The sequence below is a fragment of the Schistocerca americana genome, chromosome X (assembly GCF_021461395.2).
Source record: "Schistocerca americana isolate TAMUIC-IGC-003095 chromosome X, iqSchAmer2.1, whole genome shotgun sequence".
Lineage (NCBI taxonomy): Eukaryota > Metazoa > Arthropoda > Insecta > Orthoptera > Acrididae > Schistocerca > Schistocerca americana.
The window spans coordinates 89628739-89655929 of record NC_060130.1 but is presented as its reverse complement, the minus strand read 5'-3'; the positions used below and the strand labels follow the sequence as shown (position 1 = coordinate 89655929).

General features: G+C 39.0%; 1 protein-coding gene across 1 annotated transcript in view; it reads right to left on the bottom strand.

The window, feature by feature from the left end:
• Positions 1–27191, bottom strand: part of LOC124555108 (importin-13) — a 195498-nt gene that overhangs the window by 157548 nt on the left and 10759 nt on the right. Inside the window, exons 2-5 of the mRNA XM_047128909.1 lie at positions 10878–11045; positions 10625–10774; positions 9772–9844; positions 829–1027 (exon numbers count right to left, since the gene is read on the bottom strand). Coding sequence (XP_046984865.1) covers positions 829–1027; positions 9772–9844; positions 10625–10774; positions 10878–11045 — 590 coding nt within the window. The remainder of the gene's footprint in view (positions 1–828; positions 1028–9771; positions 9845–10624; positions 10775–10877; positions 11046–27191) is intronic.

Below are 27191 nucleotides of genomic sequence, written 5' to 3'. Positions count from 1 at the left end.
ATTTGAACTGGACATCAACCTGCTTCTATTCATATAGTTTTATTTTACCTATAGCCTGAATTCACATTAACACAAGATAACTGGTCACCTCTGGCCTTAAGGAGGTTACCTTACAGATAGATATCATAACTAACAATTTTAGGAACTAAGTGTGTGTCTATCAGAAATGCAGTAACTAACTACAATTAAAAACATATATAGTAGAAGGCACACATCTTTTAAACACCTACCACCACAGAAAAACCAACATTCACATTCCTTAATCTATGCACTCTGTATTAACAGCTTCAAATGTTTACAATTTCCTGCATCAATTTTGGTTGTATGACTTTTTACACAAGTTTTTGTTATTTCCAACAACATATTGTATGTTAGGGCAAAATAGTCGATTGAGAGCAACAAATTTTTATCAGATAAATCTTCATGTACAGTATCTGATGTTCCATACATCATTGGTTGGAATCACAATACTACCCAGTTTTGGTCACTTAGTGGAGCTCATAAATTTGTCTCATTTTTATTTTATCCAAATAACAACATAGTTCCGTATGATATCATTGATCCTTATTGGAAAACAGACAATGATGATAAAGAGACAACCCTGCATCATTTAGAGAAAGTGTTAGCCACAAGCACACAAACAAGAAAGCAGAACCCCAAAAAGAACAGCAGTTTGATAGCTAATCTATGGATCATGCGCAGCAGCAGTACCCCAACCGCTTTTTTTCCTCTCTCTCTCTCTCTCTCTCTCTCTCTCACACACACACACACACACACACACACAGTTGATTATATAACTACAAAAAAGGAAAAAAAAATTATATGTACCTTTGTGAACTTTCGGTATAATCATCGCTGGTTGCATTTTGTAACACCATGTTTAATAAATCCAAAGCCAAGCCTTCACATGCGGCAATTGGCATTCCTATTCTCAGCCAAGATACTGCACATGATGCAGCATGCTCTTTTACTTCATTTGCATTTTGAAAACTAGCATCAGAAAGACAGTGTCTTACCACTTCCACCACTGGAACAGATTGGAAACACTTAAAATTGCATCAAGAGGAACACATTATGAGATTAAAATTGAAAATGAAATGGGAATGTTTGTTTACTTGTGAGATTTACTAGTATTATTAGCACTAAACCTGTTGATACCAACAACTAAAAACTTGATTTAGTTTTTATACAATAAAAATAAAATGTTCCCATTCCAATAAAAAGTAAAACAAGCAGATTAACTTTAAATGCAAACATTTTAGGTTATGCCTTATCGTGACTGTAATCAATATTGAACGAAACAACAAGTTTACTGTTACCAGTCCCTGTTTATTTATATCCACAACACATTTCGAAGGTTTAAACCTTCATTGTCAGGTGAACTGACATGTGTTAGTATGACGTGTGTGTTGTAATATGATTTTGGGGTAACTTGTGGCACTCTCTAGTGGAGAAACAAAACACTATTTCAGAACATTGTTTTGGGAGTTTTTTGACTAAAAACTAAATGTATATCTAGCGGTGACCACTGGAGGTATTCTATTTTACTTCTCTTATTTTCAAAACCAAAATCATGTTCTGAAGTAATGTTTTGTTCTCCACAAGACAGTAACAAAAGTTATCAGAAAATCATTAAACAACACACACGTCATAACAACACATATAAATCCACCTGGTGGAAGTTTAAACCTTCAAAATGAGTCGTGGATATAAATAAACAGTGACTGGCAACAGTAAACTTTCGTTTCATTGAGTAAAACAAGCAGTTTGCACCAATACTAAATTTATTATGAAATCAATATAAATACAAATCTTACACTGATGACTGATGCAATGGGATTCTGAAAGAGCTGGAAGAGAGAATCATGAGTATGATTGCTGATGTTAAAGTTACAATATCACACTGATGATGCACTGCCTGTTGGCTTCAGCCTAAGGATCTCCACCCAATGTTCGTTTTAACGACCCATACCAAGGTTGTACTGGTGCCTGCTTTCGTGCGACACGATCAGCCCCAGTTGAACCACTCTGTCAGGAGGGTAAATATGGAGTTGGATCAGTTGCATAGGGTGACCACTCTGTCAGACATTGGATCGGTTCCTGTAGAGGCTATTGATAGGGGGGATTTCACAAGGCATGGCCTACACCTCAATAGGAAAGGGAAGGGTAAACTGGCAGGGTTATTAGCAAAATCCATAAGGGGGGACACTAGTACTCATGGATGTACCTCTTTTTTAGACTAATATCAGTGTCCAACGAGAAGTTCAGGCAGGCAGGTGCTAAAGAGGTCTAAAACTCACAAGATTCTCACATCAGGAAAGTAAATACTAATGTTACCATATTTAACCAAAATATTGGTGGATTAAAGAAAAAAGCAGATTCTCACAAAAGTAAAGTAAAAAATAATGTTACCATTTTTCACCAAAATATTCTGGGATTGAAGAATAAAGTAGATGAGGTCCTGGTTTATTTAGATGACATTGAATCTAATAATGTAATAGATATACTATGCCTGTCTAAGCATCACATTGTGTCTGATATGGAAAAGGTAAACATCAGTGGTTATAAACTAGCTGCATATATGAGTAGAGAGAATAAGGTGAGAGGAGGAGTTGCCATGTACGTCAAAAGTTATCACTCTGTAAAAAGCTTACATACAAAAAAGTTTTGTCTAGAGCAACATATAGATGCATGTGCCTGTCAACTTAAACTGAAGGAGGGCTCTCTTATAATTGTAACAGTATATGGGTCCCCTTCAGGAAACTTTCATTTATTCCTGGAAAACTTGAATGCCTTGTTGTGCTATCTGTCAGACAGGGGAAAGCAAATTATTATTTGTGGGGACTTCAATGTTGATTCACTGAAAGAGTGTAATAGGAAGAATGGTGTGGAAGTCTTGCTCGGTTCTTTCAATCTGACATCTGTCATCAATTTTCCTACTCGGGTAGTAGAGGACAGCAGCACATTGATCGATTGACACTTTTATAGGCCAAGATATGCGTAAAAACATAAATTCTTGTCCTGTTGAGAATGGCCTTTCTGATCATGGTGCTCAGCTAGTTACAGTATATAACATAGCTCCATTCGGTAATTCAAAACTACCCCCCAAAGTTGTGCATTCAATTAATGACTCAACAATTAGAAATTTCAGGGAAAATCTTCAGCAGTTATACTGGGATGAGGTGTACAAGGAACCCGATGCTAATTTAAAATATAACTTATTTCATGATACACTTGAAAGAGAATTTGAAAACTGTTTCCCCAAGAAAGTAGTTAAATCTAATTATAAGAAACCATGCAAAAAACCTTGGCTTACTACAGGAATCAAAATATCTTGTAACCACAAAAGGGAACTGTATCTAACAACAAGAAAGAGTAATGACCCTGAAAAAGCCAAATATTATAAAAACTACTGTGCTACATTAAGGAAGGTTATTAAAAAGTCCAGAAGCATGTGCATCATGTCTGAGATTAATACCTCTGATAACAAAATCAAAACAATTTGGAATATTATTACAAGGGAGACAGGGCAACAAAGAGTACAGGACGGCGGCATTACCATCAAAGCAAATGGAAACTTGACAAACAACAAGCCAGAAGTCGAAAACATTTTGAATAATCATTTTTTAAGTATTGTAGAGAAAATAGGATCTAAATGTTCATTAGAAGAAGCAAGGCAGTTAATGGAAGAGGTCTTACCCACACCATTTCCACTCACCTCTCCGTCTGAAATTAGGAAGATAATAAACTCTCTCAATAATAAAAGCTCACATGGAATTGATGGCATTTCCAGCAGGATAATAAAATCTTGTTCCCAAGAGATGTTTTAGACTAATACCAGTGTCCAATGAGAAGTTCAGGCAGGCAGGTGCTAAAGAGGACCATAACTCACAAGATTCTCACATCATGAAAAGTAAATAATAATGTTACCACATACAACCAAAATATTGGTGGATTAAAGAAAAAAGTAGATTCTCACAAAAGTCGCATACGTAATAGCTCTCTGAAGCAGGGTATTTTCCCAGATAGACTGAAGTATGCCACTGTTAAACCACTGCATAAAAAAGGGGATATGTCTGATGTCAACAACTATCGTCCAATCTCTCTTCTGACTGCATTATCCAAAATTCTTGAAAAAGTAATGTATTGTATAGTAGCTTCACACCTTCGCAAAAACAAAGTTTTAACAAAATGTCAGTTTGGTTTCCAGAAAGGTTTTTCAATGAAAAATGTTATATATACTTTCACTAATGAAATATTAAATGCTCTGAGTAACCGGAAGTCACGTGTTGGGATTTTTTGTGATCTCTCAAAGGCTTTTGATTGTGTAAATCATGGAATACTTCCAGATAAGCTCAAGTACTGTGGTATGAATGGGACAGCGCTCAAATGGTTTAAATCATACCTAACTGGAAGAGTGCAGAAAGTTGAAATAAGCAGTTCACGTAATATGCAAAAAACTGGTGATTTCTCAAGCTGGGAAACAATCAAGAATGGGGTGCCACAAGTTTCGGTCTTGGGTCCTCTGCTGTTCTTAATATATATTAATGACTTGCCATTCTATATTCACGAAGATGCAAAGCTGGTACTTTTTGCCGACGATACAAGTATAGCTAGCACATGTATTTCACACGTATTTGTACACATATTTTAACTGAATGTCTAGCAGATTTTGCCCTGCAGTTTCATTATCACACAGCTCAATGTTTATGATGTTCTATCTTCTGTACTGTGTGTCGTACAATGATATAATTTTACTGGTACATTCCATGACATATGTGAACACACTCTGCAAAATGTGTCAAGAATACACTTAGTGGTAAGGAAGTAATAAATTAAAATGTCATGCTTCATGCTACAGTTTTACTGCATGAATAGCGAAAATGCAGCAGGCGATAACTGGGGAAGTTGTAAACAATGTTTTTCAGAAAATCATTAAGTGGTTCTCTGCAAATGGGCTCTCATTAAACTTTGACAAACCAAAGTACATACAGTTCCACACAGTAAATGGAGTGAAACCATTAAAAAATATAGACTTCAATCAGAAATCGGTAGCAAAGGTAGAATATTCAATATTTCTAGGTGTATGCATTGATGAGAGGTTGAACTGGAAAAAACACACTGAAGATCTGCTGAAACATTTGAGTTCAGCTACTTATGCTAATAGGGTCATTGCAAATTTTGGCGATATACATCTCAGTAAATTAGCTTACCACGCCTATTTTCATTCTCTGCTTTCGTGTGGCATCATATTCTGGGGTAACTCACCATTGAGTAAAAGAGTGTTCATTGCACAAAAGAGTGTAATCAGAATAATTGCTGGAGCTCATCCAAGATCATCCTGCAGACACTTATTTAAAGAGCTAGAGGTCTTCACTGTAGCCTCATACTATATATATTCACTTATGAAATTTGTTATAAACAATCTGAACGAATTCAAAAGTACATGGCTAAAACACTAGGAGAAAGGATGATCTTCACTACACAAGGTTAAATCTAACTTTGGCTCAGAAGGGGGTAAATTATGCTGCCACGAAAGTCTTTGGTCACTCCTCTAATAGCATCAAAAGTCTGACAGATAGCCATACAGCATTTAAAAGGAAATTAAAAGAATTTCTTAATGGCAAACTCCTTCTACTCATTAGACAAATTTTTGGATATAGTAAGTGGGTAATTTTCACAGCCCCCACAAAAAAAAATAAAAAAAATAAAATTAAAAAAAAATAAAAAAATTAAGTGTCATGTAATATTTTGTGTAATTTGTATAGACACCTTTTATTAACCTGACACATTCCACATCATTACGAAGAGTCGTATTCATGATCTATGTAACAAGTACTGATCTGATCTGATCTGATCTGATCTAATCTAATCTAATCAATCTAATCTAATCTAACAGTTTCCTGAAGTTTTTCCAACACAAGTGGCCAGCCTTGTCATACGTTCACCCTCCATTGCTAGTAGTGAACTGGAGTCAAGCCCATGGCCGGAGGTCATATGTACTTTTCACCCCAACATCTGAGGTCTTTTCCCTGCTCATTACCACTGTATTTCTCCCCTTAATACTTGCAACAGTTGATCACTGCAGCACAGGAATCCACGATCCATTGACACTGAGGCTTTCTGTAGTAACCACAACCAACAGCGGGAACGCCTTGGGCAGCGGATCGGAGCCGCCAGGCGGGGAAGCCACCAGCAGTGGAGCATGCACCACCGGGTAAACACAGGACGAGTCGGACGACAGACCAACGACAACTGACAACAACTGACCACGACCGACTATGAGCGACACAACAAGGAAGAGATAAACAATGGAGGCTTGTGGAAACCACAACACCAAACACCAAATGTAAATCCACTCGGAACCAGAGCCAGGCAAATGTCAACAACGAGCAACGACCAGAACGCAGTACCGCCGAGATAGAAACGAAATCCAGAGCGAGTACCAGACTGGCTGGACTAGGGCAGAGCGGGTCCCTATATACGAAACCGGAGGGAGCGGCTATTGGCCGCGGTCTGCACGTGGTATAGCGGTGGCGCCCTCGCTGCGTGGAATAGCCGCCGCGGAGGGGAAGCCCTCTATGGGCTGACCACGTCCATTTGTTCTGCCGCGTGTTCGACTTCCGCGGCGGAAGGTACTAGACTTTCTTCTTTCAAATGAATTTCTATGACTTTTCCTGAACAAGGTGACATGACAGCTCTTCTTCACAGCAAGAACCTAACTGCAGCTAATTCTATTATGTGGTCTATCTCGCACAATGTATGCTCCGCCATAGACAGTTCTCCACCTGTCCCAGCTTGCAGTACCATTTATGGACAGTAATGGATTGTCCAATCATTGTAACACAGACTTTTCCCAAATGTACATCTCCGACATTGTAAGTGCTCCCTTCTGTCCTTTGCCAAGCTGAGACACTCCTTGACCTTCTTGGTCAGTTTGTAAATAATCCTTACACAGTGTTTGTACCTAATACAGACAATTCGGTTGATCACCCTGGAAACATATGGCAGAAAGGCTGTATCAGAATTTTTTCTTCTAATGTGTCAGTTCACTGAGTGATAAGCTTCGTGACACTTCTTGTGCAACTGGCAGAGTATCAATTGCTCCTCAGCACACAGTCCAGGTGTTACATCTCACATCTGAGGTCCTGTGACTCAAATATTCATCTTGCATGCCGTGCAAGCACATTAATCATACCTCATCTGATGAAGGTGTAAGCACAGGCTTCCACAGGCATTCTCACAATCAATAAAATTCTTCAGGGTATGTGATGAGTGAGTCAGCAAAACACCCTTGCATCAGTGGCTGATATGTCAGAGAATTTTACAGATTGGCAATGCAGCCACGTATCCTGAAGAATATTTCTGACTTCTGGTGAAGAGTTCAAGTTCCATTGGTTGACAATACTGTTTGCATTCCAGTCACGATTTTTCACTATCAAATGAATTTAGTGTCTGAACTAATCTGTTTTATATGCTACACTGTTTAACAAGGATTCCTACAGTAGGTTTAATTCGCTCATTACTGGTGACCAGATGTACTTGAATCTTCTCTGACTCAGACTGTATACTTGCGTAAATACCCGGTGGTTATAATTAAACCTTCCCTATTTAACATGTTTTAACATGGAAACTAATTCCAGTACGAGGACCAAACTTGGTAGCATTAATGTCAAGGACATGGGGAAAAGAAATCATGCAGAATCAACCCAATTGAAACACTTTTAATGTGCTACTCAAGTACATCATACCATTACATAGTGGTACAAAACGGGTTCAATATGGCACACATCAGTGTCCTGAAGAGACTGGAAGCACAGGGTTGCTTTCCGCACAGCAGAACAAAGCATGTCCATAGGTATGCTGGCTTCCTCTCTTGGTAATGCTGCACTTTAGATCGACGCATGTGAATGCCCCCTTGGTAAACCCTGTCCTTCAGGTAGCCCCACAACCAGAAATCACAGGGAGTGAGATCAGGTGAATGAACCAACCAAGCATTTGGAAACAATCAGCTGATAATTCGATCATTTCCAAATGTGTTTCGAAGAAGCAGGTGGAACTTCACGAGCAATGTGCAGTGGGCCCCATCTTACATAAAAACTGTTGAGTTCAATGCATCTCTCTCCTGCAGGACAGGTAAAATGGAAAAATGGAAATGTCGTGTGGCTAGGGCCTCCCGTCGGGTAGACCGTTCGCCTGGTGCAGGTCTTTCGATTTGACGCCACTTCGGCGACCTGCGCATCGATGGGGATGAAATGATGATGATTAGGACAACACAACACCCAGTCCCAGAGCGGAGAAAATCTCCGACCCAGCCGGGAATCGAACCCGGGCCCTTAGGATTGGCATTCTGTCACGCTGACCACTCAGCTACCGGGGCGGACTGACAGGTATGACATGCTGGCAAAACATATCGCAGTAATGCTGGCCAGTCACACTGCACGTCTTTGGTCCTTGAGTGCTAACCTGTTCAAAAAGAATAGGCCAATGATCAATACAGCCGTGAAGCCACACCATACGGTGACACATTCACCATACAGAGGAACTTCATGCACAATGACTGGAGGCGAAGATCCCCACACTCGGCAATTCTGTATGTTAACCTCATCCATCAGAGAAAAATGAGCTTTGTCTGTCCATAGGATGGTTCAGAGCCAGCCCTCGTCAACTTCAATCCTTGAGAGAAAGCAGAGAGCAAAGTCAACACCATGTCGTGCGTACTGTGGTGCAAGCTGCTGTACGATATGGATCTTGTACAGATACCATTTGAAAATGTTTCGAAGCACCTTCCTTACAGTGGACCACAGAATGTTCAACAGTCGTAACACAGCATGTACACTACCTGATGATCCTGAATTGTGCACAGAATTGTCTGCCATAGAAGCAGTGATTTCACCAACCACCTGTGGTGCAATCGGTTGTTGGCCTCTTCCTGGAGTGACCCCCAATTCTGCAGTTGATTCAAACATCTTCATCATGCTCCACACAGCAGGTGGAGAAAGAGGACCCTTCCATAATTCTTTCAGCCAGCAATATTTTCGAAGTGCAGCTGCAGCATTACTGTTGTTTTGATAATAGAGCTTCACCAATAATGCCCTACTCCTTTTGTCCAAGCTCATGTTGACACATCAACAAATGCACTGCAACTGGTCAGGTGTGTGAGACTATGAATCACGATGACTGACCACGGCACCTGGTAGTCGTAGTTGGAGCTGGATGATGGTGCTGTGACGCATAGAAATCATTCACCCCATACTCTGGACATTAATGCTACAAAGTTTGGTACTTGAACGGTAATTAGTTTCCATGTTACTATGTGTTAAATTTTGGAAAGTTTAATTACAACCACCCGGTACTATGAACAACAAAATTTACAAACTATCGAAGGAGTCATGAAAAAACTGATAACATTCCCCAAAATATTTTCTCACACGATACAGGTGGAATATAACTATTGTACAACACTATAAATTGATAAAAGAAATGAATGAGTCAGTCCCACACATTCTAAGTACAATAAAACTATACATAAATTTACCCACTTTACAGTAAGCTACAAGAATACTCAAGTTCTGTCCAGTAATCATGTGCAAACACTGGTGATGACACACACACAGAGGCTAATCTATTCATCAACATATTCCTTAACACAAAAAAAAAAGAGGGCAAGGTAATTATGACTTATCTATGGAGGGTGTGCCCTGATATGTGGCTATTATTTCACAGCAAAGATAATACCTGAAGAAAGTACTGATAGCCAAATGAACAAACCTCTATGAACACTATCACGAAGACATGCCAGTACAGCTCCTTTCTGTTGGGCACCAATACGAGAATTATTCAGCTGCAAAAGAGCACAACAAAGTTCAGTTTCTCTGTATACAAAGACAAAATATGTATTATAAAGTGATCTCATACCTCACCAAGAAAACTTAATTAATGGTCTTCATCTGAAATGTTACACTCTCCTCCTTAAACATAGTTGCCAAATTCTAACTTTAAAATTGCAGTGTTGAGGTGAGCTCTTATTATTTAACTTTTTTTTTAAGAATCTAAATGAGAAAGGTAGCTGCACCAGATACAAAAGTGATTACTAAATTCCACGAAAAATTACTCAGTAGCAAGATCACACCATTACAAATTTTCCTATTTTAATGTTAAACATATATTCAAAACATCAAGGAGCATTTTAAATATTCTTAATACAGTTTGTTGCTGTGAATGAATCTAAATGCCATGTTATTAATAACTGAAATGATCAATATGCTGACTCTATCACAATTCAGGATTCATTTTACTCCCATGTTCGTGGAGTTGCATAATCAGTGTATACAAGTGTTAATGAGTACTACTGTTTTACCTATCAGCTAATAACATCACATCTGTTTTACTACATGCATCCATTTATTGATTTAAGTAATTAGCGCCTACCACTCTCTCCCTCTAACTGGAACGAATAAAGTAAGAACTGGTCCAGTACTCAAAGGTACCAAAAATCTAGAGAAATATAGAAAAAAAATGAAACACAGGTAGTATATACAATGTAAAATGCAAGATATTTATCCAGTGCATCATGCAAAAATAATTGTGAAATCCACATAATTAAATATTTCTGCTGACTTACTTCATCTGGTAGCATGGTAAGAATTTCCATCAGAATCCAAGCTGTTCGTTCGGCTGGGACAGTTGTGGAAGGTGTCAGAAATGTCTGTATAAGTTCATTGATGGGATTGGGCCAATGCTCAGGCGTAACATTAATAATGTAAGCAGACAGCTGTAACAAGTAATTACATTAATGAATCTATAACACTGTACTTAAATAAAGATGCTGCATAAATGTAAAGAAACACTAGTAACACAATATTTTTAACACTTACAGCTGCACAAAGCTTACTGAGAACTATTTTTGGACCACTGCAATGAGACGCAATGGAACCTAAAATCTGGTTCCTCAGAGGAGTATACTGATCAATAGGAATTTCATGCCACCACTTCACTATCTTCGAATGCAATGTAATAGCACCAAAAAACTGCACTTCCGTTAGCTGTAAAATGAAAATTAAATGTCTTAAAAACAACAATCACAATTTTTTGAAAGCAAAGGCAAAGTGAAAAAGTTAGTCATTTATTCTGAAAATATTTCTAAAGAACTAAATTACTTTGTATATTATTCATCACCTAATATAATGGATAGAGTAAGTGTAATGTTTATGAAATACACGTTTCTGGGTGTAGCTTGTACAAAATGTATTCTTCTTGTGCTTCACGCACAGCTTTCGGTAATAACAAAAGATAGTGGTGAAACACACAGGACATGGCAGCTCATTTAATATGAGTAATTTCCACAGTATTTTTTTTCTTCATAATAAGGAACTTGTCCCCCCATGAACCATGGACCAAGCTGCTAGTGGGGTGGCTTGCGTGCCTCAGCGATACAAATCTTCATACCGTAGGTGCAATCACAATGGAGGGGTATCTGTTGAGAAGCCAGACAAACATGTAGTACCTGAAGGGGAGCAGCAGCATTTTCAGTAGTTGCAGGAGCAATGTGGGTGACTGACTGATATGGCCTCAAAACATCAACCAAACTGGCCTTGCTGTGGTAGTACTGTAAACAGCTCAAAGAAAATGGAAACTACAGCTGTAATCTTTTCCCTAAGAGCATGCAGCTCCACTCTGTGAGTTAATGATGATGGCATCCTGTTGGGTAAAATATCTCGAAGGTAAAATTGTCACCCATTCGGATTTCCGGGTGGGGACTACTCAGAAGGATGTCACCATCAGGAGGAGCAGATACATTAGAAAATTTAAAAAGGGAAACGGATAGGTTGAAGTTAGATATAAGGGGAATTAATGAAGTTTGGTAGCAGGAGGAACAGGACTTCTCGTCATGTGAGTACAGAGTTATAAATACAAAATCAAAGAAGGGCAATGCAGAAGTAGTTATAATAATGAATAAGATAACAGGAATGTGAGTAAGATACTGTGAACAGCATAGAGAACCTATCATCGTAGTCAAGACAGACACTACACCCACACCCACCATAGTAGTACTGGTTAATATACCAATTAGCTCCACAGATGATGATAAGACTGAAGAAATGTATGATAAGATAAAAGAAATTATTGAGATAGTTAAGGATACAGGGTACTTATAAATGGTGGAAAAATCAAAATTCTTTATAGCTTTATAAAATTCAATAGTCTTTCCTGATTGCATTGATATATACATTATAGGGTTTCAAATGAAAAATGACCTATATACACCAAATTTTAAAGTTACGGTCATCTATGCCACCACGCCCCCTTTATTTCTGTTACAGAAACCAGTATTATTTCGAAAAGAGCTGTAAACTATCTGTTTCCAGTGATTATACATATGATACATTGTATATGTTGGTACCAATGCAGGTTTCTAGTATCTGTAAACGATTATCTTTGCTAGTATTTACTTTTGTTTTGCTGAAGCAGTTTGTTCACATGTTACTGAATGTTTGTTGCCCAAAACCTACATATATTTGTGGAATAACATATCCTTTAGTGTGCAATAAATATGAACTAAGAAATTAAATAAAATGAATTTCTGTGGTAACCAGTTCACAAACAAAGCAAGCCACACTGATGAAAGTAACCTACGTATCAGTTCTTCAGGGAACATACTCCCACATGACGATTCAAATTTTTGTGTTAACAATGACACTGTTTGTAGCGGATTAGTTGTTGTTGATGTGGGCACCTTATCTTCTTTGATAAAGGAAGTGGCAAAATGTAAACAATGTGATGGTGTAGGAAACAAAGTAGCAGGAAGGGTTTGGCATCAAAATTGGTTGTTCTTTGTAGATCCTGCAATAAATCTATCTCGAAAATGACTTTGAACATTGTGCATAATTCATATGATGTGCATTTGAAGTTAGTGAATGCAATCTGTGCAATAGGAAAAGGAAAAAAGGCTGCTCAAACATTTTGTGGTTTGATGGACCTTCCTCCTCCTACCAGTAGGCTCAGAAAGTACATAAAATACTTTTAGGTGCCTTGACAGTTGTGTCTAAAGCATCTATGAAACATGCAGTAGAAGAAACTGTAAATAAACCAGGGACATTGCTGTTGCACTTGATCGGGCATGGCAACATCGAGGACATCGTTGCTTGAATGGTGTTATAAGTGCTACTTCTCTGGAGAATGGAAAAGTTGTTGATGTTGAGTGCTTATCTAAGTACTGCCACACCTGCCATGGTAACACTGAAGGACATATTGAACATCAGTGTTCTAAGAACTATGATGGTTACAGTGGAGGTATGAAGTGTGATGGAGCTCTAAAACTATTTCACAGAGGTCAGTGCCCATTTATAACATTAGATATACAAAGTACCTAGGCGATGGGGACTCTAAAGCCTTCAATAAAATTAATGGGTTCAATGTTTATGGTGATACCTTGGTCACAAAACTTGAGTGTTGTGGACATGTGCAAAAGAGGATGGGTGCTAGATTGAGGAAGCTTCATTCGCAGTTTCCCGCAAGTTGTGTTTTTCATAATTCAGGTACAAATATTTCCTAAAGTTTATAAAGCATTGCTCTAATTTTTTTCTGTAACTTGCAATAGTCCATACTTATGTAGAAGACCTAAGCTTCATTGCAGAATCAACCAAATTATAGAAAAAATAACATTTTGTAAGGGAAAAAATTATAAAAATTACGATGAAAGAAGTGATATTTTTTATCCTTGTAATATACATAATAGGCGGAATTAAATAGGTCTAGTGCCTCGGCCATCATGTAATGCATATCTGGTAAAAATTTGGTCTCCTTCAAATTTATAACATTGGATTAAATGGTACATCAATATGAGGAAGCATTACGGAAAAAAAATTGCATCAATTTCTTTGTAATTTTTTTTAATAAGCCTAAACAGGTTCAAAAATATTCAAAACACTTCTAATTTGTTTAGAAAGTGTGCTGCAATACCTGATATCAACAAAAAAATCTGTAAAACATATACATTATAAACAGTACCTGAAAGAAATAGGTGTTGATTTGTACATAATATTGAGCTGGAAAAGCACCTTGTATCCTTAATGAAAATAAAAGTTTAATAGTTGTAGGTGACAGGAATTTGATGCTAGGAAACAGAAGAGAAAGGGAAAAAGTAGGCAAACAAGGACTCGGGGAAAGGAATGAAAGAGGAAGTCACCTGGCAGAACTTTGCACAGAGCACAATTTAATCATGGCTAATACTTCATTTAAGAATCGTGAAAGAAGGACCTGTAGCAGAGCTGGAGACACCAGAAGGTTGGTTGGTTGGTTGGTTTGGGGAAGGAGACCAGACAGCGTGGTCATCGGTCTCATCGGATTAGGGAAGGATTGGGAAGGAAGTCGGCCGTGCCCTTTCAGAGGAACCATCTCGGCATTTGCCTGGAGTGATTTAGGGAAATCACGGAAAACCTAAATCAGGATGGCCGGACGCGGGATTGAACCGTCGTCCTCCCGAATGCGAGTCCAGTGTCTAACCACTGCGCCACCCCGCTCGGTAGACACCAGAAGGGTTCAGATTGATTATAAAACAGTAAAACAGAGATTTTGGAACTAGATTTTAAACTGTAAGGCATTTCCAGGGGCAGATGTGAACTCTGACCACAATTTATTGGTTATGAACTGTATAAATTGCAAAAAGTTGGGAAATTAAGGAACTGGGACATGGATAAGTTGAAAGAGCCAGAGGTTGTTGAAAGTTTTAGAGGGAGCATTAGGCAGTAATTGACTACAACAGGGGAAAGGATTTTACAGTACAAGAAGAATGGGTAGCTTTGAGAAATGGAATACTGAAGGCAGTAAAGGAGCAAATAGGTAAAAAGACAAAGCCTAGGAGAAATGCTTAGATTACACAGTAGATACTGAATTAACTCTTTGGAGCACGGTGGTATACATAGTATACCACCTTTTGAAAATTTTCTTGGCTCTTTGCACAGTGGTTTAACTGCACGACCACCACTCTAATATGCTCACCTAGTTCTCTACTTATCAGACAGATGGCACTCACTGCCTATAAGGAATCAGTTCCCGCCAAGAATTGCATAGATTACAACTGTGAAAGCTGCGTGCTGAGTTGTGCATGGTTTTTGCGTGTGAATAGTGGTTTATAACGAATTTCTTGTTGCGCCTGTGTTTTTTCCATATCTTGGACGTCACAGCTACGGTATGAACCCATGTATACATTCATATGCACAATCTTCCGTTATTTATATACAATTTATTTTGGTGGTATATTATTTGTACCACCGTGCATGTAGCAGTATTCTATTGCATTTCGTTTCCTAGTATAAAATTCGAAATCCTCCGCTACAAAGTTTAGTTTTTAATTGTGTTGTGACTTATTTTAGCTCTTTCTCCATTTTGTTTTGCTTACGTATTCTTTACTTGGATTCAGGCTGTTGTTTGAAAATGAAAATGTCAAGAAGAGGCTTACGAGATGAAGAAATCGAACGATTATTGTGTGAAATTCCATCAGACGAGGATTCCACTGTTGACACCACAGATGACGAATCTGATTATGAAGCAAGCATTGTTGCGGAGGCTATTGTGTCGTCTGAAGGCGAAGTTTCAGAGAGCGAGGAAGAAAGTGAGTCCACTCCGCCAAAACGCGCTGCTGACACAGCGCCAACTTGGGGACAACAATTCAATGCTACCTCAGGAATGCAGTTCGACAGTGAATCAGGACCAAGTGCTTTTATTAGGGACATTGATGATCCAGAACCTATCGATATATTCGAAAAAATATTTCCAAAAGAGCTAGTTGAGCTAATCGTTTTCCAAACAAATTTATATGCGACGCAATCTGGCAAGTCTTTCACTCCAACAACTGACAATGAAATACGAACTTTCCTGGGAATCAACATTTTGATGGGTATAAAGCGTATGCCAGCATACAGAGACTACTGGTCTAGTGCCCCAGAACTTCATGATCGTTATATTGCATCTCTGATGGCAGTAAATCGGTTTGGATGGTTACTGAGGAACATTCATCTGAATGATAACACATTGCATCCAGAAAAAGGACACCCAGGTTATGACAAACTGTACAAGCTGCGACCAGTGATCAAGATACTATCTGAATCTTTTTCCAAGTGTTACCAACCCAGCAAACACCTAGCAATTGATGAGTCAATGATCAAATTCAAAGGCCGCAACAGTATGAAACAATACATGAGAGATAAACCCATAAAGCGTGGTTACAAAGTGTGGATGCTGTGTGACAAGACCTCTTACAACTTGAAATTTGATATTTACACCGGAAAAGTAGGTGACACAGTGCAAACAGGCCTTGGGGAGCATGTAGTGCTGAGTTTGTCCTCTGAACTCGTAAATAAAGGCCATTATCTTTATTTCGACAACTATTTCAATAGCTATAACTTGTTGGCTGGTTTACAGCAGAGAAACATATATGCCTGTGGGACAGTTCAACCAACAAGGAAACATTTACCCAAATTAAAAACAGACAAAGAATTAAGCAGAGGTGAATTTGACTGGAGGGTCAGCAACTGTGGCATCCTCTACTTGAAGTGGAAAGATAAGAGAGCTGTTCATCTCCTTTCAAATTTTCACAGTCCTGAAGTTACTACAGTGACTCGCCGTGAAAGAGATGGTTCACGCATAGAGCTACCTTGTCCTCAAGCAGTGATGGATTACAATGCACACATGAACAATGTCGACAAGTTCGACCAACTGAAAAAATCATATGAAATAAGCCGGAGAAGTAAAAAGTGGTGGCACCGAATATTCTTTCACCTGCTTGATGTCAGTATCGTCAACAGCTATATAATTTGGAAGGAACTAGGCGATAGAGAAAAAATGACTGCCAAAGTCTTCAGGATGAGTATCCTGCAAAGCTTAGTAACCCAGAAAACACCATTGAGGCCATCTAGACTTCATGAGAGTCAAGTCCACGTAAAGAAAAACAAGCCATATGTTTCCTCACGCCAGCGTCTCGACAATTCATCCCACCAGCCAGAGCGTACTACCGCCAGACGTTGTGCGAAATGCAGTACAAAAAAGAAGCAAGTGCGCACTTTCTGGATGTGCGCTGAATGCAAAGTGCCTTTGTGCCTTAGCAAAACAAAAAGGTGCTTTCAAGATTTTCACAAAAAGGAATAAGAAACATATTTTATTTGTAAGGTTTGTAATTTGATTTTGTATTGTAAATGACCAATTGCCAGAAATAAAATTATTTTACATTAATTATACTAATTATTACTGCTTAGAGTAGAATTTAAAGGTGAGTTACAAGCACAAACCAAGATATCTCAAAAACTTTAGGTACGGCCCTAAGTGGCATGGTGGTATATTATATATACCACCATCTAAAACCAAAATCAATACAATAAAAAATTTTAATTCATGTTTTCCTTTATTAGCAACCCCACCAGACATAGAAAATGCATGTTTTATTAAAAAATTAATTAAACATAAAATCTGTGCATCAAAGAGTTAACTGATGAAAGGATAAAATATCTGACAGGAAAATGGCTAAGCAGGACCGACTAGAGGACAAATGTAAGGATTTAGAAGCATATTTCACTAGGGGAAAGATAGATACCACCTACAGGAAAACGAAAGTAGCCTTTGGAAAAAAGAGAAGCAGCTGTACGCATATCACAAGCCCAGATGGAAAACCAGTATAAGCAGGCAAGGGAAATTTGAAATGTGGAAAGGTCTATACATGAGAAAAGTTGAAGGCAATATTATAGAAAGGGTAGAAGATGCAGATGAAGATGAAATGGGAGGTATGATACAGCGAGAACAATTTGACCGAGCAGCACTGAAAGATCCAAGTCGAAACAAGGGCCCAGAAGTAGACAACATTCTGTCAGAGACTGATAGCCTTGGGAGAGCCACCCATGACAAAACTCTTCCATCTGGTATGTGAGATACACCAGACAAGCAAAATACTTCAGATTTCAAGAAGAATGTAATAATTCCACTTCCAAAGAAAGAGGGTGCTGACAATTGTGAATATTATTGAATTATCAGTTTAATAGGTCATGGTTGCAAAATACTAAAATGAATTCTTTACAGAAGAATGGAAAAACTGGTAGAAGCCAACCTTGGGGAAGATCAGTTCGGATTCCAGAGAAATGTAGGAACATGCAAGGTAATACTCACCCGATGACTTGTCTTAGAGGATAGGTTTAGGAAAGGTAAACCCACATTTATAGCATTTGTAGGCTTAGAGAACTCTCTTGACAGTGTTGACTGGAATACTCTCTTTGAAACTCTGAAGGTAGTAGGGGCAGAATACAGGGAGTGAAAGATTACTTACAACTTGTACAGAAGCCAGATGGCAGTTATAAGAGTCGAGGGGCAGGAAAGAGAAGCAGTGATTGAGAAGGAAGTGAGATAGGGTTGTGGCCTATCCCCGAAGTTATTCAATCTGTACACTGAGCAAGCTGTAAAGGAAACCAAATAAAAATTTGGAGTAGGAATTAACGTTCAGGGAGAAGAAATAAAAAGTTTGAAGTTCGCCAATGGCATTGAAATTCTGTCACAGGCAGCAAAGAACTTGGAAGAGCAGTTGAACAGAATGGACAGTGTCTTGAAAGGAGGATATAAGATGAACATCAACAAAAGCAAAATAAGGATAAAGGAATGTAATCAAATTAAATCAGGTGATCCTGAAGGAATTAGATTATTAAATGAGACACAAAGTAGTAGATGAGTTTTGCTACTTGGGCAGCAAAATAAATGATGATGGGCGAAATATAGACGGTATACAACGTAGATTGGCAATGCCCAGAAAAGTGTTTCTGAAGAAGAGAAATTTGTTAACCACAAACATAGATTTGTGTGTTAGTAAGTCTTTTCTGAATATATTTGTCTGGGGTGTAGCCACGGACAGAAGTGAAACGTGGATGACAAACAGTTGAGAGAAAAAGAGAACAGAGGCTTTTCAACCGTGGTGCTAGGGAAGAATGTTGAAGATTAGATGGGTAGATCACATAACAAATGATGAGTTACTGAATAGAGTTGGGGAGACAAGAAATTTGAGGCAAAACTTGACTAAAAGAATGGATTGGTTGATAGGATACATACTGAGACATCAAAGGAACACCAATTTAGTTTTGCAGGGAATTGTGTGTGTGTGTGTGTGTGGGGGGGTAAAAATCGTAGAGGGAGACCAAGAGATGAGTATGATAAACAGATTAAGAAAGATGTAGGTTGCAGTACTTACACAGAGATGAAGAGGCTTGCACAGAATATAGTAGCATGGAGAGCTGTGCCAAACCAGTCAACAACAATAAGGAACTTTTAAGACATTGCATACTATGTGCTCTTTTGTTCTGAGGTTTTATATATATAGACTAAACGGGTGTGTGCAAATTTGTCCAAGGCTGGGAATCGAACCCAGATCTCCTGCTTACTAGGCACGTGCGTTAGCTAAAAAGCCACCTTGGCACAGCAGTTCATACAATGCACATATTACCCTGGCACACCTCCCTCCTTGATCCCAATTCTCACTGCCAGCCCAGTCTACCATAAATTCAACCTTACACATGAACAGAACTGCCGAGGCTCTCCACGTTCTGGAACAGCATCTCAGTATCGAACATAAATGGGGGATGAAGCCTGAAACCCAGGTGCAAATGAAATAACACAATTTCAGAGACTTTAATGGTCTCATAAAGATATGATTTCATGTATTCTATTCCAGAACACGGAGAGCCTCGGCAATTCTGTTCGTTTGTAAGGCAGAACTGGGGCAGCAGTGAGAATTTGGATTGAGGATGAAAGTGTGCCAGGCTAAGCCGTGCAGTTGTGTGAACCACTGTGCCCAGGTGGCTTAGTGGCTAATGCACCTGCCTAGTAACCAGGACACCCAGGTTCAATTCTCAGCCTTCGTACAAATTTTCACTCACTGCTTCAGTCTATATACACAAAATCAAATCTGCACGAGACCAGTAAAGTCTCTGAAATCATGCCACTCTATCTGTATAAATATTTCATGAAATTTCGAAAACTGAGAGCAACATCCCTTATTTTTAGGGAGATAAAAGCAATTAAACTCAATGCACACTGCCTTTCCAAAAGGGATCTTGAAAACATAGTATTTGGACTCTTTCTCTAACTTGTTAATCACCATTCAAAGCTGAAAAGTAATGATAATTTTACAGCCCCTTTTCAGAAAGAGTTGCCAAATGTTTAAAAAAGAATAACACAAATGCTGCATTTTTTATCCTGCAGAATGTTGGTGCCAAATGGACTGAAGACTGTTCTCAAAAGTACATTGGGCAAATAAGCACAGGTTTTGAAATTCACTTTAAAGAACATCTCAATGTCAGCAGTTTAAAATCTGCACTAACACCTCACTTATGTGATAATCAACATTCTATTTCAGATCTTCACAATAAAGAGAGAAGGGGAGGTGTTTGAAATGTGCTTGAGGATAAAGTCTATAAGACAGTCCCCTGATAATACTCTCAATAACCAAATGGAATTAAGGTACCAAGCTTTACTGGCCAACTTTGACTATTTGAATTTTTGTAGTAAGGGTTCTCAACATCTAACTAGTCGCTTAGCTTATTACAGCTTTCTTTCTGTTAATATTCACGTTTACTCAGACTGCCGGTCCACGTGTAGGTCGTCTGATCCATTTATTGTATACACCATTTTAATGATTCAGAAATAAGTAGTTCATCTTGGAAACATTATTATATTAGTATTATTCTGGTTCAATTTTATGTAATACAGGGAGCTGAGTCTGATAGTTTGCACGGTGACCACAATTCCCCAGCAAAGCACTAGTAGCGCACTTTTTTTATCTTCTGTGTTGCCCATGTTACTTCAATTTCCTTAACCGTGTCAGTATATGGATGGCAGCCACTGCACACACTTCGACAACACACTGCACGCTTGTAGCTCGTGTCGTCAATTGCTGTGTTGGTAACAAAACACACGTAAGCATGTCAGCTTTCGGTAAGTTTGAACAGCAGCATAAGCTTCTTCCTTTCCATTTTTGGTGGCCCCCAAAACAGTTAAAATAATTTTCAGTATATTTCAATATACTAATTTCATTAGTTTTCATCACTAGATTTATTTTATTCTTCACACTTCAGGACCCAGTACTTCCCAGGATAACATTTATGAGGGGCATTGTCTGTTTCTTGAAATACGCCAACAGGATCATATTTTAATCGGTAAAGTGATGACAGTTCATCATTTTGATACAAGTAAGTCCCATTTATGGCAGGTATTCCACGTTACATGGAGATGGCCCCATCTCTTTTTCATTTCAGTTATTGTTTCACTGTTTTTTAAACAAAGATCAGTTTCTGATCCCTAGTTCTGTTCTTTCATTTTTTAGACATGACAGACATCATTGATGATGGTTTTCATCAACTGAGGAGAGCTGATAACTTTGCTAGCCATGCCAACTGTTACTCTGTGGCATTCTGTAACTACTCCTTATATTAAACGACACTGCATTTGTAAGTACCCTTCTTTTGGTACGAAATTATAAACTTTGTTTATTAAATATGTACAGGCTCGTTCTTTGTGAGACATACCTGGTTTCCCAACTAGATTAAAACTGTGTGCCGGACCGAGATGAAAGGCAAAGGTCCCGAGTTCGAGTCTCGGTCCGGCACACAGTTTTAATCTGCCAGGAAGTTTCATATCAGCGCACACTCCGCTGTAGAGTGAAAATTTCATTCTCCAAACACAATCTTATTCACAATTTTACAGCTGTCAGTGTAAAAGATGGCTGCACCCTGAAACTCCTGGAGAACTCAAAATAACAGATGCCAAAAGGTCATAGGATGACTAACACTTGGAGGACCTTGAAACAAATCAGACCTAATTTGTGGCTTTGGCACCAACCAAGGACTGTGCATGAGAAAATACACGAAGCACATTCCAGCGAGGACAGGTGGAGATCCTGGCAGAGGGCTTCAAGGCACATTGCAACTGGTAAGCTCACCTGACAGTGGGTATCAGGAGGTCAACAGCCCTCATATGCAAGAAGGATGGGATATGGTGGATGATCAGGGAAATGAAAAATGGCAACTACATAGGAGACCAACAGTTGGTACTGTTGGAACTGAAGAGGCAAGATCCCCACTTCAGCAAGGACTAGACCGGAAGGCACGACTGTCCAGACGAACTTGACTGTGATGGACTGGCTCGAATAATTTCAAAGCCGAAGGTGCCGCAGGGCCACGAATCTGCCAATAATAGTCCAGCAGGGATGACATCACAGCCAGGTAAATGCAGAGGAGAGTAGCACAATCCACATGCCAAGAGGTGTGAGCAAGGAAGCAGAGAGTATTAACCTTCTGCATGCAATTCGTCTTTAGTTGGCGAGTTGAGGACTATGGGGCAACCGAGTCAGCTTTTCATAAAGGAGGCCCAAACAACAGAACTGTGGAACAACTTCCAAAAGCCAATTGTAATGCCCAGAGGAAGAAGAGATTTTCGAAGCACTGAGGACAACTCACTGGTAAGTTTCCACTGAAGAGGTCACAACAAGTAGTACTCTACTGCAGAGAAAGATTACGAGTGTTTGATCACTACTACGACACAGAAAGTCAACCATCACAACAGTCTTATCCACATTAGTCAACTGCACACAATAATAGTCACCGTACGGTATGCAGTCCATCGCCGTATCCTGAATGAGGTAACTCCCCAACAACCTGTAGCCATTCGTCATCACCACGCAGATGTGTGTATTAACAGGTGGTCGAGGGAGGCTGTTTAATAAAGTGGAGGGCTCTGTTAATGAGAATCAGCTTGGCTGAAAAACGTTCCATGTTCCTGGCTATGAATGGTGATCCTGACCGGCAGGGGATGTACAAGTAAACACAATCTTATTCACAATTTTACAGTCGTCAGTGTAAAAGATGGCTGTCCCCTGAAACTCCTGGAGAACTCAAAATAACAGATGCCAAAAGGTCATGGGATGACTAACACTTGGAGGACCTTGAAATAAATCAGACCTAATTTGTGGCTTTGGCACCAACCAAGGACTGTGCATGAGAAAATACATGAAGCACATTCCAGCGAGGACAGTTGGAGATCCTAGCAGAGGGCTTCAAGGCACATTGCAACTACTTGCCTAGCCACCAAATTCATGGAGGTGAGACTGTCACAAATGTAAATCCCTCGTGGACAAGAGTTGCCAAGATGACAGGAAATCTCATTGACATCATCATTAACAGCGAAACTGTTTGGGCGCTAGTCGACTCGAGTTTCTTTTTCTGTAATGTCAAATGTTTACCATTACCAAATTGCAGGGTGCGTACTGTAAGACCTTCGGTACACACACCATCAGATTATTTGACTTGTCACTCTAACGAAGTAGGCGAGTGTCAGCAATATGTCTTGTGGTCTTATCGTGGTGTGTTTATCTTCTGCCGTTAGGTCAGACTATAGAAATGCCACTTGCACGCTTAGAGTAGCAGACTGACAGTGACCAACTTTAAACAGAACTTGATTAATTTTCACACACATTTATTAAAATAATAACAATCATAAACCTTACTTAACTTGAATCTGGATACTATCTACAATTGACAATCTGAAGTTCCTTTGGTCTTGGTACGTTAATCTTATTCTCACATATCTCTGATACTTGACAAAGGGTCTATACATTTATCTTCATGGCTATGTACAGGAATATGATAATCTTATTAGGCTCAGACTGAAACTTGACTACAGACTAATGCAGACTGACTAATCGGAGGTCTGTACACTCGTTATAATACCTCGAGCATTCAGGTATCACCGTGCGAGTGTGATCCGCGAGGAGAAAAGGTTCTACGTTAGCAGCAATCTCATTGGCTGCATTACATATTAATACACGGATCGGCGGAAGCAGAATTTGGTCCGTCTCTAAGACAGCGCCATCTAGTAGTGCGGAGATGGACGAGCACTGTGCCTGCGCTGTTTTGCTTAGCGGGGCGCACTCTAGTGGGAAAATTGTGTACGCGGAACTATGTACACAACACAAATAAAGACGACTATCTTCCACAATGCAAAAGCAGTTGTGCTGAAGGTCACAAATGGGAAATACATCCAGCTGATGGGAACATGTTGCAAGAAAAACTAACAATGACAGGACACATCAGACACATCATTTTAACAGAATGTAACTATAATGTTATTATTGGGTGGAACTTCTTGCAGGCATCACAAGCCTTCATAAGTGTGAAAGAAAAGAGCTCCAGACTGAAGAAGCCAATCCAACATGTACACAGAACAAAGATTGCTCTGGAGAGTTGTTTGCCACTGAGAACTTTGTTACCCACAGTTATCAATGAGGCGAGTTTCAGTCACCAGTCTAGACGCACTGTTAAACTGAGAAGTTTTTGTCGACTGCAAAAAGCTACTCGGGCTCACAAAAGAAATATACATACCAAAGATGATCATAAGCACTGCAGGAAGTCAAGGGGAACTTTGGATCACTATGTGTCATGAGCAGCCACAACCCATCCCTAAAGGAATGTGTGGAAGAAGAGAAGAAAAACAATTCCAGGATGGGCAGTTCATTGCCATTGACTAAGAATCATACTCCATTACCACTGTAGACAACACACTGGAAAAAGCTATCAAACTGCCAATAAGATCTGGCCCAAGCGAGGAACAACGTCGCTGTTAGCCACTGTGAGCCAATTCTTAGATGCTCTCCAATCCAGAGTGGAGAAAAGGTAGACCAAGTAGCCCATGGAAAACCCCATATCATAATGCCAACTGAATGACACACAGTTAGGGAGGAGGTGGAGTGGTTTACTAGTTATTTGGAACTCCAATGTTACATGTGTTATGTGATAACTTAGGGAAACAGCATCCACGACCAGAAACAAAGTCAATGTGCAATCGGTATGTCTGCTGGGGGACCTCAACCGAGATGTAGAGGAGGCACGGCCAGTGGCTACTGAGTGTACAGAGTGCAGTAAAGTTGTGACACTCATTGGCACCAATAATGCCTCTCACTTGGGTTCTGAAGGCATCTTCAGTTCATACAGGCAACTGGCAGAGTTAGTCAAGGTGGAGATGTGCTCCAACCTTGGTGTAAAGCTTCCAGAGCAGCCATACCTATCTCTAAAAAGGCAATCCTTGGCCCAAATCCCATGGGCCTCATTCCCATTGGCAATTACGGAAAAGCCTTTCCATTTGGTATGGTATGTAGATCTGTAAAGCATGGACAGCAAGCATTTCTTGTGAACTACTCCTGTTCCGTGTATGAATTTCATTTAAAAATTGGTAGCACTTTTTAAAAAAAATACCACTAGTTTTTAAGTATAGTTGCATGGCATAGGACTAAAAAATAATGTGTTCATTTATGTTAACACTAACCATATATACATATCCTGTACACTGATTTGTTGTATATCATTCGATAGAATTGTTCAAACAATCTCAGGAACATGTAACTAACTGTGTTTTGTAGGCCTGGAATTTTTTTATTGTCAAGTCACCTGTCACAACCACATTCACTAAAGAATTCACAATTTCTTAGAACTTCAGTTATGATTCATACAAGACTTTAGTTAATTCATGTTTGGTGACAGACTTATGAGATGTCTTTGCTCCCAATATTCCAAATGTACTCCTTTGACCCATATTTCAATGCTAACTCAATTTTATGTTGCCTGGTACATTCCATTTGAATACTGTATTCAAATACACCATCACCATTAATATCCTGTCATCTTTTGCAAAATATATTCAATTCAAATTTGAGATAACATGGCAACTCAATTCATTCTAATTCACAAGTGGGCCAGATGTTCCAAAGGAGGTTGGTCCAGAAGGGTAAGTTATGGAAAGCCAACTCATGATGGCTCAAATAGGATTTGAAGCTGACACCATCTCATTACAAGAGCTGTATTTGTACCAACCTGCATAGAAAAATACTCATATCTGGCACATAGTGTCTGTGCTTTGCACCATAACAGTAAAAGAGAAAATAGGTAACTGGTTCCTCCATCATGCAAGGACAGAGGCAAAAAGAATTACAAAACAGTCATAATTAGATGCTCTTTTCCACAGCTCAGTGCATCCCATAATCAATCCCTTCCCTTTGAGGCATTTAGTACAGAATATATTTATCCAACCATTCCTTATCTATCTGGATTGTTATGTGTAATCTCACAGGGGCTTATAAGATAACCCCTTCAGAATTTAGTAATATTTGGTACATGAATACCTACATGTTTCAACAGTGTAACTGCCAAATAACACTGGCCTAACTCAGACCACTTTTGATAAAGTCAGTTTTGAAGATTCAAGGGTGTGTGCAAAGTTATTTGTCAAATTCTCTATTTTGAGAGATCTACTACTTAGTAATGAGTTGACCTACAGACCTGAATACTTTTACAAATCTAGTATGTAGGGCACTAAACTGATACAATGTATAAAAGTAGGATACATGATTTAGATTTTTTATGAAAAATGTTGAGAAAAATACTTTTTCCATGCCATGCTTTAAATTCCAGATTTTTTTAAAAACATAACTTTGTATAGGAAAATCGTACAGACCTTAGCTTGTGCACTATAACTCTTTAGTCCTAGTCTTAAGTATAAATAATAATGAAAGGCATTTGGCACTGCAATTAATAGTTCTTACCTTCATGTAAAGATGACACCATTGGCAAAAAACATTAAATTTGAGGAACTGCAAATTCCTGTGAGGGTATGTAGACAATTGAATCTCAATCTGATTTTTTGCTGAAATGTTTACATATCTGGTAGCAATCTTCGGAGCAAAGAAGAATATCCTAACACATTTTATCCAATGGCAAAGAATAAAATGAAAATGTCTCTTACACACACCACCCACATTCAATACTATATGGAACTGGTAAATATAAACCATGTGTATTTCTTGAAACACTGTTCCTAAAATATTTGTGGTTGACCTTTAGGTCAGAACTGTAAACCGATGAGAGCTGATAACAGTTAATGACCATTTTGCTTAATGTATATTGTTGTATTTCACTGTCAAATCACTTTCCAGTGTATAGAATTACATGAGACAGCTTGGGTGAACAAATGTGGAGATATATCCTTATATAGGAAGAGAAGTCAGAAGGATGTTGTCTATCACCAAGTCTCTTCAACGTGTATGGAGAATGGCTGGCAAGATGAGCTTTGAAAGGATGTGGAAACTTCAGGGTAGGACGATGACTCAGCAACACCATCAA